Here is an 18,394-nt window from a genome sequence, read left to right as displayed (position 1 = left end):
TTTTTTTTTTTTAAAGCATATTTAAGGGTGCTAAACAGTTCAATTTCTGTTTAATAAACGGTTTCAAATTTTGAAATTGAAACAAACATACGAAGGAGGACGGATGACAATATGGGACATTTGGACCGACTCTAAGGCTGTCCAATTCTTTTTGACTAACCACAAGAACTACCAATAGTCTTTACATGTAATTCCCCTTTTTTGGATATTCAACATTTCTTGACAAAGCTTAACTTTCATCTTAAACTCCCTGATGAAGATGTAATTAACTTCTTAAAAATGATACCTTTTTGGGTTCTCACAAGGAGAACCTCGATCCCTTCCCCTATTTCCTATTCTTACCTACAGTCCATGTTTTGATGTTTTTAATATATTCTTCTTCTTATCAAAATATATATTGAAATCAAAACCGTTTATACGGTTTTCTTAGGTTTTCAAAATTTTTATCCAAACGACTTCTTTATTTTTTATTTATTATTTATTGAAATAAATGTAATTTTAACACTGAATTGAATTGTTTATTGTTTGATATGCTTTCTAAGCAGTAAGAGTGTAACGAAATCACTATAAAGCAACATTTAGCCATCAAAAAAACTCCACAAGTTTCTTCTACTTGTCTTTTTAAATTTTTCCCTTGAAAGCAGGTAAAAGGGAAGGAAAAGAAAATTTCTCAAGGACAGGAGCAATGACTAAAGGGCCAAATCACCATCACAAGAACAAGAAGTTAAAATCCTATACAATCTGAGATGCCAAAATCACAGAAAAATAAAAATTATAACACTAATGTTTGTTAAATAAAAATGAGGTAACCTTTATTTATCAAAAGGAAAGGGAAAGGAATTGAAATCTTTATCAATATCCCCCACATCAGTCAAAAATCTGTAGAAATGTAGTAATACTTCAGTCATCAATACAAACAAATCAATTAGCTTATCACATCCATGCCCCAAATATTTATCAATTCCCTGTCAAAACAACCCAAAAATCCAGACTTCAGATAAAACAAGGGAGACTTTCTAAATTCCCGGATCGATAACCTATGACACAAACATATTTGCCAACAATATGAAACTTGATGCTACACATTAATAGACTTTACAAAGTGCTCACAGACAGGATCTCAATAAAGTTTGTTAGGAATAAATAGGAAATTTCTTCTGCAATTCCTAGCTGTGAGGAACACATACTGAAGAGAATGCAAACGGGCAAAGGGTAGTACAACCACCCGGTGAACAAAACTTTAAAGCTGATCAAACCCAGACACCTGTGACAGCTCAAACATAATTGCAACAAAAAAAAATCTGCATTGTCAAATAATACAAAATTATAAAGTCCAAAACAATATCCGAACAGAAGACAATCATGAAAAAAGAAATATTTATGGAATGATTTGGGAACTTACCTTGAATGATGATATCCCTACTTGAAGCTCCCATCTACCACTTTTCTGATCATCCTATGCTTCTCATTATCATCCCTAGAGAGAAATCTTCTAGCCAACTTGTCACCATAAAACATCATCTAAGATGTCACAATTGATCCCATCTGCCTTCATCACCTCTGGAGAGTATATTAGAAAACGCAGAGACAGATTTCTCTCCTTGAATCATTGCAACAGCAAATCTGTCCAAAGTGTGGAGAGATTGCAATAAGCGAAGTAACTGATTCTAACATAGGTCAGGCAGTGTGGTTTCTTTTTCTTTCTTTTTTTTGTTAACCAAGGTGTCCGGGCCAGCTTATGCGCACCTCGACTAATCCCCGAGGAGACTAGCATAGCAACCCACCGCCATGATCTCCACTTAAATCGCAGATGCACAGATGGGGAATCGAACCTGAGACCGTGTCCTACTGAGACTGATTACCCTTTGGTAATTTAGCCAACATCAATTAATTCAATTGGTAGAGGTGATGTAGATAGGTCTGTCAAAAGGAGAACACAAGTTGATCAGCAGATTTGGCCAATATATTTACTTCCTTTTTTGGTTTTGTCTTGGTTGACAAGTTAGTTTTAATTGTTAGGAAATATTAAACTAGTAGAAGTTTCTACTTTTATGTTTTCGTGGTTAGCAAGTAGTTGGGTTTAGGAAAGATTAGCCTTTAAAGTCCTAGTTTATATTTTAAAAAGTTACCTGATTTAGAAGTTTCCTATTTGTAATTCTGTTTGAGATCTATATAAAAGGCATGGGTTGATTGTAATGCTTAACCAATGAATGAATCAAGTTATTTGTAAGCAATGCTTACTCCTAGACCAGAGATAGGTTTGTTTCATCAACAGGGATAGTTGAGGGTGAGAGGCCTAGGCTCAGATAGCCTTTCCCCTTCCCCCCTCCTTTTCTTCTCCAACCTCTTCTCACCCTCTTCCTCCTTTTATTTTTTGTTTCTACTTTGTTTACTAAGTGATTAAGAGCTTATTACTAAGTGTTTAAAGACTTGAAGAGCACCCACCAGATCAGCTTGAAGTACAACTAACAAGAAGGATCAATTTCAGCCATTGTCAGAGTTTTGAAGCTCCATCGATTCTGGCCAGATCTCCCATTGGTAAGTCCTATTCCTAAACCCTTTTGTGGGTTTATTGAGCTCCCCTAGGGTGACCTTCGATCAGCTTCCCAGCCATTCCTGAGCAGCCACCTGCTAGCCGCAAGGTTTCTCCTTTTTGCCCAGGAAACCCTAACTTCTGGGAGCAGACCTCCTGCTGTGTTCTTGCACCTGTGTTGGTCCACTGTGGGCCATATTTTGAGAACTTACTGGCCTGATCTAGGGCCTCACTCGACCAGGTATACCTGCCTATTGGATCTCTACTTTGTGAGTTATTAGACTTCTCTCAGTTCAGTCCTATTCAGCCAGATTTTCAGATCCTGTCTGGGATTAGGACCTATGTGATCTACTCTTACATCACTAGGCTTAAAATTTAAGTGGAGCTGCACCAAGCTGGAACTAAAATTATTTAGATGATGCAACCATTATATCAAGCACATTTGTTTCTCACCCCCTGCTTGTACCATGTCTACTTGTGTCTTGCATGTCAGTGATGTAGGGGAATACCTAGAAACTAGGGTTCCTATACAGCTGGTTAGGTCAGTTATACTAAAATGTGTGAAACCTAGCAAGGACTGAGTGTAAGGGAATGGCAGCAGCATACACGATCAATATGTAGACTAAAAACAGAAAAGTATTGTAACAATGAATAATAGAATCTTAAGTGAATACACCAAACCCAACAGGGCTTCAATTGGGAACATGGGGCAGCATGATATAAAAAATCAAGTACACGTCTTTCATTATTCAAAAAAATAATAAGTGCTAAGTTAAACCTTAACCTTGCAGCCAATGAACAAAAATCAGGAATATTCTTAATATAATTGGCAAATAAGACTACAAACAGGGATTAATAGGCATAGATCCGAAATCGTGGATGGGGATGCTTCATATATAACCAGCAATGAAGAGAGGAGAAGATGTAGAAGAAGCTAATAAGAGAGAGAGATTTGATACCATACCTTGTCACCAAGAAGTGGAGAGAGAGAGACTAGTAGAAAAGCCACGATGGAGAAGAGCCAAGATGGGAGAGAGATGCCAACGATGTGTCATTCCTTCAATAATATTCATTAAAAATTCTTCCATACATTCGGTCACAGCCTTATAGGCTTTAGAGATACCAAGTGCAAAGAAAAGTCTTATTTTAAGTAATAAAGGACCGACTTTCTGTCCAAGAAAGAAAACAGGAAAAAGGAAACAATTCCCTTGCTGAAGTTGATGGCTTCTCTTGGATGTCAGACAGCTGTAATCTTATACCAAAATCTTGGCAGAATCCTCTTGCTGCAAGCTGGATCGATGAGACCACTTGGAAGTCAAAATTAGCTCAATATTTGGCAGGTTTATTGAACCAGAAAGGGCCAGAAATTAATTGATGTTGAATCAGCCTTTGGGCCTTGACTTGATAGGTCTTCCAGCAACGTGATATCCTCGGAACTCATTGTCTGTTCATATGGAGGTTGAAGAAGGTTGATCCCTGCGACATCGCCTCTGGGCTGATGTCTTCATCAGTTAGTTTTGGGTTCCTTGGTCCGTCCATCCTTCAAGCGCTGAATCTAGGAAACAACAAACAAATAGAGGAGTTGGTGCAGACGGTTTAGGGGACACCTCCTCAGCCTAACCTCTTCTAATTAAGGAATTGGGGATATGATTGTACAAAACCTCCTCCGCCTCCTTTGACAATAGATCTGTGGCGGAAAAAAAAATAGGGCATGAAGACACGAATAGAAAGATGAAGGGATGGGAAGATGGAATAGAAATGGAACTACTGGATGGGGTAATGACTTGTGTCTAATATGACACTAGCCCTCTTTATTTCTAACAATGGAGAGAAGGTTCTAGAGAAATACAAATACCATTAAACCTCTTAGGGTCCATTTGGTAACCAACACTTTCCTTAAAATCCATAAAACTCATTATTATAACACTCCTCCTCAAGTTGGTGCATAGATATCACATATGCCCAATTTACAGATAATATGATGAAATATCTTACTACTAAGACCTTTAGTAAATACATCAGTCAGTTGTTCCCTACTGGGAACAAAAGGCACAGTGATAAGACCTATATCCAGCTTCTCTTTGATGAAGTGCCTATTGATCTCCATATGTTTGGTTCAATCATGCTGGATAGGGTTGTGAGCAATGCTAATGGTAGATTTGCTGTCACAAAAGAGCTTCATAGGATGGGTAGCAGGAACAACCAAATCAGTTAGAAGACCATGAAGCCATAGGAGCTCACAAATGCTATGTGCAATAGTACGGAACTCTGCTTCAGCACTTGAACGGGCGACCACGGTTGCTTCTTGCTTCGCCATGTAACAAGGTTACCACTAACAAAGGTGCAATAACCAATAGTAGATTTACGGTCATAAGGAGAACCGGCCCAATCAGCATCTGTGAAGGCCTCCACCCTAAGGTGATCATGAGGAGAAAAAAGGATGCCACGTCCTGGGGCAGATTTCACGTACCAAAGAATACACAGCACAGCTTCCATATGAGTCGAGTAGGGATTATGCATGTACTAACTAACCAGGCTGACAGCAAATGTTATGTCAGGGCGTGTATGAGAGAGATAGATCAACCGCCCCACTAATCTTTGATATCCCCCCTCATCCACAGAATCACCTTCCTTGCTACTCAGGTGACCATTAGCTTCAATAGGTGTGCCTATCGACTTACACCCCAATATGCTTGTCTTAGAGAGAAGACCAAACACATACTTCCGCTGAGACAAGTAGATCCCATGAGAAGACCTGGCAACTTCAATGTCGAGGAAGTAACGAAGTTGTCCTAGATCTTTGATCTCGAATTCCTCACTCAAGTATCTCTTAAGGCGAGAGATTTCTGTCAGATCATCACCAGTAACAACAATATCATCTACATAGACTATTAGGATAGCAATCTTCCCACCAGATCTCTTGATGAATAGAGTGTGGTCGGCATTGCTTTGAGAGTAACCTATAGCGACCATAGCCTTATGGAAACATCCGAACTAAGCAGGGGATTGCTTCACATACAGAGCACACTTCAACTTGCATACCTTCCCTTGGGTTTTGGAGCAAATGAACCCAAAAGAATGTCCACATACACTTCCTCCTCAAGTTCCCCATGAAGGAAGGCATTCTTCACATCTAACTGTTGAAGATCCCAATCTAAGTTGACAACATAAGCCAAGATAACACGAATTGTGTTCATCTTAGCAACTGGAGCAAAAGTCTCCTGGTAGTCGATCCCATAAGTTTGTGTGAAGCCTTTAGTAGCAAGTCTGGCCTTGTACCAATCCACTGTACCATCAGCCTTCTGTTTTACTGTGAAGACCCACTTGCACCTAACTGTTTTCTTTTGTGAGGGAAGACACACCATATCCCATGTGTCATTCTTCTTCAGAGCCGCATCTCTTCAATCATAGCTACCTGCCATTGTGAATCTGCACTCGCTTCCCGCCAGGTATAAGGAATGGATACAGAGGAAAGAGAAGACACAAAACTATAGTAAGGAGAAAGTGATTCATAAGAAATAGTTTTAGCAATAGGATGTAAAGTACAAAACCTAATGCCTTTTCGAACAACAATAGGAAACTCAAGAGACTGATCAACAAAAGGAGAAGGAGAATTACCAAGGTCCAAGGGCATAAGATCAGGCTCGAGAGGAGACAACTGGCATGGTAAGGTAGATGTTGGATGTGTAGTGGTCTAAGTCTACTCTCTGCGACTATACACACGTATCTCCAGCCGAGGCAAAGTAGGAGTGTCACTCTCTCCCTGAAACAAGATACTAGCAGGGATAGCAATTTCAAAAGACCGCGGCACATCTTCCACAATGGAGGGAGACTCCCCCTGAAGAGGTGTCGCAGTGTAATAGGACCAAGGTTTTAAATCTCGATCTCGCCACCCATCTCGCAAAAACAAGATCTTGTATTTTTTTCTCGGTCGTCTCGTTGGCTGATCTCGATGGGCATATGGCCTTTATAGCCCCTGAAACATTCTAAACACAATGGAAACATCAGTTTTGTAAAAAACAAACTCAAAATGTTACTTTGACATTGTACCCTATGTAAGTAGCCGACGATTCTTTGAACACTTCATCTAGTATAATATATTCATCAATCCACATTCTGACACAACATAATCATTACAATATAAAAGTCATAATTTCTAATTACTATTGCTGATTAATGAGTCATATACATTCATTAGTTTGTAATGCCATAAGAATATAAGATAAGCGACAAGTAACATAACAACTAACAAGTAACAACATGGCTGCATAAAGCCATAACCCATAAAGTACATAACATAGATATACTGATACAGTAAACAACTAGACATTTAGATTCCATCCTAGAAACCAAGACACTTAGAGCCCGTTTGGTAATGATCCGGAGAAGATCTTTTCTGCTCTAGATTCCTTTCTAGAACAAAAATGGGAAAAAAAGTGTTTGGTAACGCCTCCCTTGTTTCTGTGCCCAAGAAATGAACCGGTTCAAAAAGTCATCCCATGAGTGGGGATCAAGTAATGCCTTTTAGGTGTTATTTCACTTTTAAGATGATCTTTTGGAAAATAAAAAAGAGTCCGTGCCCGATAAAAAACCTCAAGACCTCCTATTCGATAAAACCTAATATCTCCCTCTCTCACGCAGCTCTCGCAGCCCACTCCTATCTCTTGCAGCTCTCTCCGTCTCTCTGGCTCTCTCAAGCATCTTTCTGTCTCTCTTGCTCTCGCTTTCTTCTCTCTCTCTATCTCTTGCTCTCAGGGTTCTGTTGGTCAGACTTATACGCAGATTTGGTGAAGGGCTTTGTGACCTCCATTATTTGTTTTAACAGACAATTATGGGGCAGATGTTAAAACTTGGCATATCCTTCCTTTCACTGTAGTGGTGCATTCAACAGGCATTCTCATTTTTTGAGAGAAGTGTGGACATTGTCAGGTATGCTGAACATCATATTTTTTTACGCCCTGATTTTCCTATTCCTACAGGACGAGTGAACAAAATTGCTCTTTCTTGAGAAATAATGGCATTGACCCTTCTAAACAAGATGTTGCATCTTGGCTGGCTGGTCTGTTGACCAATCTGTTTATTATATCTTTGGTCCCTCCAATAAATTTTGTACCTATAGAAGCTCTCTTATTAATTTCCTACAATCATGATGATCCTCCATTGATGATCCACATTGATGGGCTGATATGCCATGCTTAAGGTGTATTTGATTGGACCCATGTCTAGTAATATATTTGTATTACATGTAAGATAATATTCATAAAAAAGACAAACCAAAATAAAATGGAAAGGAAAACCAGTATAGGAAACCAAAACAAATAGCGAAAATACGCTACACCATGTGTAGTGTAGTGGTCATAATCTTGATAAAAATGATGGTGTCTTGGATCAATTTTACCCTTTGAAAAGACAACCCGGACAGGAAACTCATGGACAATTGATTTTAGCAGCAGTAAATGGGTTTAAGACTCATCCATTCAGGGTGAACCTGAAAACCAACTCCACAGCTTTAGTACTAAAGTTTCAGTTTTCTCATTCCTTTCAGTTGAATTTTAAGTCTGTTCATGTACTGTTCATTTCTGGTTTAAAACTCAGCTTACTGAAAAGTACTCAGTTTAATTTTCTCTGTTTAGACCAACTTTTTCAACATAGGAAAGAATTAGCTGTCAGCTCAAACATTGATGCCCCTACCAAAAAAAAAAATTTTGAGTAATATCATTGGAATTAAGGAAATGGACAACAAGTCAATCTACATGGGGACCAACCTCTTCCACCGGAGGGCTAAAACTCTGTCTTTTCTAGACTATTAGAAAGAGTCAGGGGTAAGCTTAGTTTATGGAAGTCTAATATGTTGTCATTTGCTGGAAGAGGTGTACTGTTACAGTCCACCTTGGCATCAGTACGCTCATACATCATGAGCTGCTTCGCACTTCCCAAGACCATATACAAGAAGCTCAACTCCATTTACCTACATTTCTGGAATGGAGATCAAATAAATAAGACTAAATGCCACCTTATTGGATGGAAAACCATCTGCCAACCCAAGACTAAAGGTGGATTAGGAATAAGAGACTTTGAAGCCCACAACCTAGCCCTCCTCCTCAAATTAGGGTGGAGACTAATAACCAATGAAAACAGCATTTGGGCCAAGTCTCTGAAGGCTAGGTATTTTCACAACAGATCCATTTTTTACCAAAAAACTCTAAAAGCCCGTGGATCTTATTGCTGGAACAGTATTTGTAAAATCATTCCTTGGCTGAAAAAGGTTGTTATCAGACAAACAAGAAATGGAGTCAAAACTACCTTTTGGGATGATCCATGGATCAAGAAGGACAACCAAGTTCTTGACTTGGAAGGTCTCAAAGTCATAAGCCCTCATATTGTAACTGTTAGTGACACCATATCCGATAAGCAGTGGAACTTGGAATTGTTGAATTCGATATTGCCAACACATTTTACGGATATTATCAACATGATCCCATTGACCCTGCAATTGGATCGATGGATGTGTCTTCTAACAAAGGATGGGTCCTTCAAGACAAACCAGGCCGCTACTTTTCTGAATGGCAACACTCTGACCTGGACCAATAACCACCCACTTAGGTGCATGTGCACTAGACGATGCACAAAATGGTGGCGGTTTTTCTAGAAATTCAAAATCCACCCTAAATTTAAATTATTCTTATGGAGAACCATTAACAATGGTTTACCTACTAAGGATATAATATCCAAATCGCGGGATTTGGATCCAACCTGTGGGGGATGCAATAACAGTAGAGAGACTGTTTTTATGTCTTACTTGAGTGCGAATTAGAAAAACGGGTCTGGGCCGCCGGATCTTTGGGTTTCAAACAGGAACTCACCTCAACCACAAATGTGAACAACATGATAATGTACTGTTTCAACTCTAGTCTAATACCTAAAAAAGACCGAGTATGGTTCTTCACTATTTTTATGTTCACCACTTACTTTATTTGGGAACATAGGAACAAAACCGAATTTAGCGGGAAAAAACCTGATATAGATCAAACAATCAAAAAGATTGAGTTCTGGATCGCCTTTAGGATGACAAATCTTGAAAGAGTACCACAATCTAATTGGGGCCAATCTAGTATCCCACCAAGCCCACACAATAACACAAATACAATTATCATCACCAGTATAAAGGACATAAAGGGGAAAACATCTGCAAGGGCAATAGAATTTATATCATATGAGAAATGCCTATTAATGGAAGCTAATTTTTGCATGACAGGAAAAGATGGTGAGGCCGAGGCAATAGGCTTGATGCAAGGATTAATCAAGGCACAAGCATGGCGGATGGAAACAGAACAAGTGTGGAGCGATGCAAAGGAAATTGGGTGGCTACTTCAAAACAATCAGGACCTGTTACTCAACCTTTGGCCTAGAACTTTAGTAATAATATGTAATGAATTAGACCATCTCCCTAGTTACCCTAATTTTCGTTTAATTACTAATATTAGCTATATGGAAACTCTTAAAACTCTTGCTCGAGAGGCATTAGCCAAAAAACAATATCAGTCGATAGTGATTTAGTTCTCTGTTTTTGTAATATAATTTCTTATTCAATTAAAAAAACAAAGGAAAGAATTCCTTCTAACACCTTACCCGCCCTAGGCTTCAGTTTGAATCATTTAGTGAGTGATAGTGAAGAACCCCTGAAATGTAATTTTTTTTGCTAAATGTGCTTGATTTAGTTTATTTATTTGATGGATGGTGAACTCAATACAATTTATAACTCAATTATTCATTTCATTTACATATTCCTTTAAGTTGGATTTAAAGGAGATTCTTGTGGGAATTAGTTTATTTACTGTTATTGTGTCTAGAAATTATTTGTTATTTTTTCTTCTTGTGGTATATAATCCTATTAATCTTGCACATCTTATTATTAAATATCAGGTTACTTTTTATAATGGAAGCATGTCATGCCTTTGAATATTACTGTTATTCTGCTGCTCTTTGTAAACTAAAAGATAAATTCTTAAATTTTTCTATTCATATGTACTTTAATTGTCATAACCTTTCTTGTGGGATGTATTGTACTGATGTAATGTTAATATGCTAGATAAGATTTACCCTTTACATACTAATAGCGGAAATCTGAAATTGTAGTTTATAATGCAGCAATAGTGCAATGGCTAATAACCAGGTGGCTGCACACTGGACCCAGGCTGAGACTGATGAATTTGTTAAAATAATGATTGACAACGTTAAAAAGGGAAATAAGACTAATTCAACTTTTAGCAAAAATGGTTGGACTGATATTAAGGAGCGATTAGAGTCAGTTGTGAGTTGAACATTTACTAGAGAACAACTCCGGAACAAGAAATTGCTGGAAACTACGGGTTTTGGATGGAATCCAATAACCAAGACAGCAACAGGTGATGATACAGTATGGGAAAATGCTTTACAGGTAAACAACATTACCTATTTCTAATTTTAAAATTGATTTTACATTGATAAAATCTCATACGTTGTGTTGTACTATTCAGGCAAATCCAGGGTGGGGCAAAGTGTAAGAAGAATGGGTTACCACATTGGCCTGAGCTACAGATGATCTTTGGAGATTCAAATGCAAGTGGAGATAGGGAAACTAATCAGGATGAGGAAGATTTTGGTGAGACACAGATGAACCAAGATCCACAAACACCTCTCAATATGAGTTTGGAAGACATAGAAGATGATTTGGAGATGACTAACCCTTCCAAGCGTAGGCTTGACAGAACTCCTACTGGACGTAGGAAGAAGAGTTCAACCACAAATGTGAATCGTGTAATGAAGAATCTCGATAAATTTTGTAGTTGGAGAATGGAGTTGGGTGTCAATCCAAAAATCACATCTGCAGGACAAACTAACCAACCTTGTGGATCAGCGATAGCTCTGGTAGTATTAATACCTACCACAATTGATCAAAGTGTGGTTGGTTGTCAAGCCTTGCTGGACTCCATACCTGATTTGCCACATGATATATATTTCAAAGCTGTGGAGCGTATATGGGATGATCCTATTTGGAGGATGTCATTCTGTGCAACACTTCCTGAACGAAGGAAGTGGTAAATCGTCTTACTGCTCAATCTTCTGATAAACAATAGACTGCTTTAGGTTTTTGTGTGGTGGTAAAACAATAAATTGCTTTTGATTTATGGTTGTGGATGTTTATGGTACTGTCTTTGTTTTAATTTGTTATCTATTGAGGTTTTTTTTATAACAAACCAATGATGGTATTGATTAAATTTATGATTGTGGATGTTATGGTATTGCTTTATGGTATCTTTTGATTCTGGTTGTGGATGTTGTGGTATTTACTTTGTTCCTTTCTTTTATTTGACTGCATTTACATAATGAATCTCTTTTTAGGATTTTCGAAAATGTCGTCAAATATAGACATGATTGATGATGAATGGTCATTCTAGGCTATTCAGCAATAATAATTGCACAATCACTGCATAGTAAAGAGCCTTGTAAGGATGGCATGTTTAGAGGAGCAATGATGGTCCATGAGATATTAAATGGGCATACAAATAGATGTTATCAAGAGTTTCGCATAGAATGACACGTCTTTGAGAACCTCTGCAAACTGATGGTTCATAGGGGTTGGTTGAAGGACTCTCGCTATCTTCAAGTTGATGAACAACTAGCCTTGTTCTTATTCATTGTAGGAAAGGGTGCAAGCAATAGAGATGCGAAAGAGCAATTTCAGCGATCTGATTGGACTATTAGCCAGTATTTTGGGATAGTGTTGAAGGCTATGCGTTCACTAGCGAAAGAAAGAATTAGACCAGCAAGCTTCAATCGTATCCCCATTGAGATAGCTTCAAATCCAAAATATTGACCGTTTTTTAAGGTAATCAATAGATAATTTTAAAATTGTTTTTTAGCAAAAGATTTTACTACTAATCTAACAAAAACATATGAAACTTGATGTATAGGACTGCATAGGTGCAATTGATGACAGCCATGTTCATGCAATTGTACCAAGAGAAGATCAAACCCGTTATAGGAATCGAAAAGGGATAACAACACAAAATGTGATGTGCATTTATTCATTTGATATGCGCTTTACATATGTGAATGCTGGATGGGAAGGAAGTGCAAATGACTGTAGAGTCTTTGAATCAGCAAGAAAAAATCCACTTTTCCCACATCCACCTCCAGGTGAAATTTTAATGTTATATGTTTTGGTATTAATAATTTAATATTATAATAATTTTCAATACTTCAATGCCATATATAATACTAATCATACCATTGTATATTATAAAATATTTACTATAGGTAAGTATTATGTCGTAGATTCCGGATATGCAAATCAAACTAGCTACTTAACACCGTTTAGGGGTGAGAGATGTCATTTGCCAGATTATAGAGGTGATGGAAGGGCTCCAAGAACTGCTATAGAGCTGTTCAACTACAGGCATTCATCTCTAAGAAATGTCATTGAACGCACTTTCGGGGTCCTAAAAAATAAATTCAAGATTTTAAGGCAAATGAATGATTATCCCCTTGATACTCAAGGTTCTATTGTGATCGCATGTTGTGGCTTGCATAACTATATAAGAGATGAAGCCCGTCTAGATCGAGAGTTTGCATAATTTGGGCTTGATGACAAATACCCACCAGAAGATGACCTCAATCCGGATCATCAACACTATAATGGTTCTTCATCTTCATCTAATCAAAGGAACCGAACAAAGAGAGATGAACGAAATTAGGATATGCATTGCTAATGCGTTGGCAGTGAAGGAAAGACTGCAACCAATATGAAGAAAGTGTGTTTACGTATTTTGATGAAACTACTTTGATGAAGCTTCTAATTGTTTTTTTCTCATAATTAATTTGAGGTTTGTAACAAAACAGATGTGCTACTATTGTTGGATGTTTAAAAACCTATGATTTGACAAACTTGACCTGAACAATGACGGGAAATAGTATGCACTGGACTAAAGGAGTGTTAATTAGTTCTTACTTTATTTGCAATGGAACCTGGAATTTTGTAGTATCCATACCAAAATTCTATGTTATTGTATTGCAACCTTTATTTTTCATTTTTTTTTAAAAAACCATGATACCATATTCATATCTATGTTATGGCATTGTAATCTTTATTTTTTTTTTCTAACCATGAAACCATGTATTTTGATATCAATTTCATTTCAATATAGTCATTCATGGCGTTTGTATAAATATTAAAATGACAAAAAATGTGCTAGAAAATAGTTCTTACCAAATGCCATTTCACTCCAGAAATCCCCAGAACGGTTTCAAAACAAGTTTACCAAACGCCCAAACAGAGTCAAACAATCATCTTTTAATGAGGTAATACAAATAGATGATTTTGCCGAAGAACAGCATTCTCAAAACGGAATCGTTACCAAATGGGCTCTTAGTACTGAAATGAGTGATGGGCCATACCATCATAGCCTCCATGTTATTGATGCTGATGTCGAAGTATGTTTTTCTCTGATTGAATCACAAAGGCTGGCCATGTCATAATTTGATAGAAGTAATACTCAAAGTCAGCCACAACAGTCCTATAAACATCACCACCTACAAACTGGAGGTACCAAATCCTTGGGTAAATATCTCTGAAACTAAATGAACTGGAACGAGATCCATAGTTACTGCTTGGTGCTTGACGGACAGGAACCACTATGTATGGCTTGGACTAGGGTTGGGACTCTGGAGCCCCGAAGATGCTATCCACAAAACCTGACCTAATCTGGGGGTGTGAGTCGTGTGACTGACCCTCATACTCAGTGGAACAGGGGAAAGAGCCGGCTTGTGGGTATCCAAACTGGCCAAATTGACTATAATGACTATAGTCTAAACCGGTTGTCCCTGTGTCATATATAGCTGACGGTGCATTCAACGGCTCCCCAAGAATAGCAGTACCACTCTCCATGCTTAAGCCTTCTAGTGTGTCAGTCAAGCTCCTTACAGAGATGTCCATGGAGTCCAAGCTATCCTGCTTCTCTCCACCACCTAAGAATCAACGGCGTGAGCCTCTTGTAGGGTGTGGGTGCACTGGGTGAATGTGCACCATGGGCCATGTCCTATGTGGCATGAGTGAACTGAATCTCTCCTGTGAACCGCTCCGGTTCTTGCTCCGGTTCAGTGTAATGGCACCTCTCGCGCATCCCCCTATCACCACCATCCCCATCACCATCACCATCACCATCACCATCACCATCACCATCCCCATCACCATCACCATCACCATCACCTGCATCATCACCACCACCACCATCATCATCACTGGACCGTGACTAAACAGTTTCAGGCTCCACATCAACCCCAGTAGCTTGGGACTCGAAAGGCCTAGGCATCTGTGAAAGCACACAACCCTCTTGAGACATATACTCATTCACGTCAATATCCATCTGACTAGCTACCATAGGGTCGGGCCTACCCCCAGGCTGATCTATAAGTGGCTGATCTCGATCCTTCACCCATTGATATAAGGGATCCTTCTCATCATCTGAGTCTTCTTGGAAAACATGAGCAAGTTCAATTGGCTCACTGCTACCCTCCATGCCTCGACGTATGTGCTGCATCTTCAATCTCATGTTGTAGTACACAAACACCAGCTGTTGTAGCTTTTCGTGACCCAATCGGTTCTGCCTCTTAGTGTGGATCAATGGGAACGTACTCTAGTTGCGCTCACATCCAGATGCAAAACAAGTTTGGGAGAGCAACTTGATTGTTATCTTCCTCAAGTTAGGTGCATCTTTTCTATATAGGACCCACCATTCACCAGGGGTAGTAGTTTGTCTTCCAGCCACTACCATACCAAAACTCCCATTAGCATCCCTGAATTCCTTCATCTATACATATTTCAAACATTGAATACAAGTTAGTACACAATACGGAATTCATCAACACTTAGGAAGCTATATATATATATATATATATATCTTAAACATTAACCCACCTCAGTGTTGCATGTTGCCTATAGATTAGGTTTCGGGACCAAATTTGCCACCATAAGCTCCACTGCTTCTATCAATGCATCATCCATTCCTAAATTGTACTTGTAGTGGCACTTAAGATTGAGAGATACGCTGTAAATTCCATAAGTAACTTGTTATTGACTATAATGTGTAGAGTAAGTCATCAATATTTAAGCTTATAAACTAACCAGCTTTATGCAGTGGATGCATCAAATGTTTCTCCCATCTCTATTCAATAATTTTGATGTAGGATTTTGCACCACTAGGGATAGATGCTCTCACCTGCAACATACACATATGGTAATGTTGCTTCTCTGGTCTACCAACCACAAGACAGTTACAATTAGGCCAAATATAAGAAGAACCTTCTTCACATCTTGCCAAAATTGTTCACTGGAGATGGTGGCCTGTGCTGCGATACCACCTAGCAAACCAGATTCTAATGTAGGGCTAGATTTGACAAACCAAACTAGACCCAAGACTGCAGGATTTTATAAACCAGAGAACAACAATCACCCAAAATTAGGCAGCAAACAACAGTCCAGAAGGAAGAGTCAAACAGTCCTTGTAAACCAGAATTTTCAAACCCAGAATTTGGAATTTCTGAAACAGAGATTACACCAAATAAATACTAACCAGCAGCAGGTATAGAGTACTAGATAAGCCATAATCAGAAACAAATACTACAGGAGCAGGTAAGTCAAATCAGATCTGAAATCTGGGCAGAAACACAGTCAGCCAGAAGTATTTAACACCTCAGATCAGACAAACCCATGGTCTGATTGGTCCCAAATTAAGGTCAAACCTCCCTCTTAATAAACCCAACAATCAATCAAAAGGGGAGGGCCATCGGCTGGCTGGATCTTCAGAACAATATAGGGGCAGTAGGAGAGAAACTTGAGATTTCCAGAACCAGAAATCAAAAACAGTTCAGATCCCTTACCTGGTTTGAAGAACCTTGCAATTAACTTTGAAAAGAAATAAAGAATAGTTGAAGAAACCCCTTGGACTTCACGCCGCAAAGAGTCAATTGGATCAAACACCAATTCCTTTAGCCTTGATCAAACACAAGACAACTCTTCATGAAGAAGACAATAGCAACAGCCATTAATTTTTTTTAACAAAATCATTCTAGGCTTTTAGGAGCCTCATCTTCTTTATTTATAATGTTAATGGGGGAGGGAATTACAAAATAGAAGGTTCCTCAAAAAGGAAACCAAATAATCTCCTAATACAATAGTTACTAAAAACTGAAATTAAAAACTAGTTGAAAAAGGAAACTAACTACTAATGACTTGACTCAATTAACAACTTAACTCCTAAGAAAACAAATATAACTCAAATCAAGCCCAATTAAAAAGGAAACTAATGAAAATAGAAACTAACTAATAATCCCGTACTCAATCTTAGAGCCCCCCTTTTAGACCCATAAAAGTGGTCTATTACACTCAAAACACATGAGATCAAAGGCCTAACATGTATGGAACCCAACCCTAGGCTTATTCCTAATAAAACAAGCCTATTTTGGTAATTAATCTGCATTAACTCTCCCCATCTTGAAAAAATTCATCCTCGAATTTTGCAGTGATGTGGGGGAAACATGTCAGTAGTAGCTTTGACCATTCCCAAACAAAACTCTGGTTGCTTGTAAACTTGTGGAATTTAGTCTTCAAGGTGTGGAGCTTTCTCTTCAACAAACCATGATGGCATAACAAACTTTATATGCTCAACCTCTGAATCAATACCAACTGTGAATGTCGTGTGTATAGAGTCATCAATGTTGGTAACCTTATCATCAAGGGTTGGAGGAACAAGCTCTTCCTTGTCATCATGAATCTCAAAGACTTGTTGTGGAGTGATCTCAACCACTACCGCATCTTCCACGTCTTTAGTCTTGTCTTCTATGCTCTCTTTAATGTAGAACTCTTTAGTTGAATCTTCTATCTCTTGACCTTCTGTCTTTGAAGCTTCAAGAACCATCTCTTCAATGTGAACCTTAGCTTCAAGTTTTTTTGGTTTGAATAGAGGTATCTTCACTTCACATAGAGGAGTTGTGGCTCTTGGGGGTGTTGAAGTGTTCGGTTTAGTGGCTGAAAAATTCTTCTTAACCTACCCAGTTTGGTAACTGAACCTTCTACCTGGCTGTGCTAAAAGTTCCTCTACTCGAAGAGCCTTGTCAAAGCAATCTCTCATTGTATTCACATCAGTAACACCAATTTCTCTCTTAATTTCAGCTCGTAATCCCAATCGAAACTAAGAAAGTAATTGCCTCTCATTCTTCCTAATGCCTGTGCAAGAATAAAGTGCATCAAACTTATTTATACACTCCACCACAATCATATTTCCTTGACGAAGAGAGTTCAGCTGGTCTTGTATACGAGCTCTGAAATTACGTGGCAAGTACTTATCAGATAGTTCTTGCTCCATCTCTTCCCATGTAGTAGGTTCTTTACCACGGTCCTCCAATTCATACTCATAGGTTCTCCACCAATCACGGGCAGCCTCAACTATCTTGGCACGAGCTAGTTTCATCTTATGTTCCTCAGGCAAGTCATAATAATCAAAATAATTATCCAGATCAGCTACCCAATCATAGAACAATTGGGGGTCATGTCTCCCATCAAACTCCTTCAGATCAAGCTTGACTTTCTGTGAATCTCCAGAGTACCTCTGATATGTCGGACATTAAGTTTCAAAGTAACCCCTTACATATTCTTCAAAAGTAGGTTGCACTACATGAATCTCTGTGATCCTCTCAGATTAAGGTTAGGTCTCATGTTAGCAACTGAGCAACTGAGTTCATAGGGGCTTCCACTTTAGGTGGTATATGAGTACCATGTGTAGGTTGTTGTTGAGTCTCCATAGCCAACACCTTTTCACTAAGAGC

General features: G+C 38.5%; 2 protein-coding genes across 5 annotated transcripts in view; one reads left to right on the top strand and one right to left on the bottom strand.

The window, feature by feature from the left end:
- Positions 1–786: 786 nt before the first annotated feature.
- Positions 787–18,394, bottom strand: part of LOC122065601 (pentatricopeptide repeat-containing protein At4g31850, chloroplastic) — a 35,348-nt gene continuing 17,740 nt past the window's right edge. The window contains exons 3-4 of the transcript XR_006136043.1: positions 1,403–1,920; positions 787–1,264 (exon numbers count right to left, since the gene is read on the bottom strand). The gene's annotated coding sequence lies outside the window, so the exon portion shown is untranslated. The remainder of the gene's footprint in view (positions 1,265–1,402; positions 1,921–18,394) is intronic.
- LOC122065602 lies at positions 2,325–11,827 on the top strand. Of its 4 annotated transcripts, XM_042629424.1 has the most exons (5): positions 2,325–2,538; positions 7,359–7,462; positions 9,789–9,959; positions 10,670–10,970; positions 11,050–11,827. In XM_042629424.1, the coding sequence occupies exons 4-5, from the start codon at positions 10,942–10,944 to the stop codon at positions 11,612–11,614; spliced, it is 594 nt and encodes a 197-aa protein (XP_042485358.1). In that variant the 5' UTR covers positions 2,325–2,538; positions 7,359–7,462; positions 9,789–9,959; positions 10,670–10,941; the 3' UTR covers positions 11,615–11,827. The 4 variants fall into 4 exon arrangements, with proteins under 4 accessions (XP_042485358.1, XP_042485357.1, XP_042485356.1 ...); XM_042629423.1 differs by lacking the exon at positions 7,359–7,462 and having other exon boundaries at positions 10,682–10,970; XM_042629422.1 differs by lacking the exon at positions 7,359–7,462.

Source organism: Macadamia integrifolia, unplaced genomic scaffold (assembly GCF_013358625.1).
Source record: "Macadamia integrifolia cultivar HAES 741 unplaced genomic scaffold, SCU_Mint_v3 scaffold2060, whole genome shotgun sequence".
Taxonomy (NCBI): domain Eukaryota; kingdom Viridiplantae; phylum Streptophyta; class Magnoliopsida; order Proteales; family Proteaceae; genus Macadamia; species Macadamia integrifolia.
The sequence above is the reverse complement of the archived record's forward strand: the minus strand, read 5'-3'. Positions and strand labels throughout refer to the sequence as shown.

Excerpts from the sequence above, each read along its gene's own strand:
- LOC122065602 (XM_042629423.1), top strand. The coding sequence starts at position 10,942 with ATGATACAGTATGGGAAAATGCTTTACAG. Across the intron at positions 10,971-11,049 it reads TATGGGAAAATGCTTTACAG|GCAAATCCAGGGTGGGGCAA; the intron begins GTAAACAACATT and ends TGTACTATTCAG.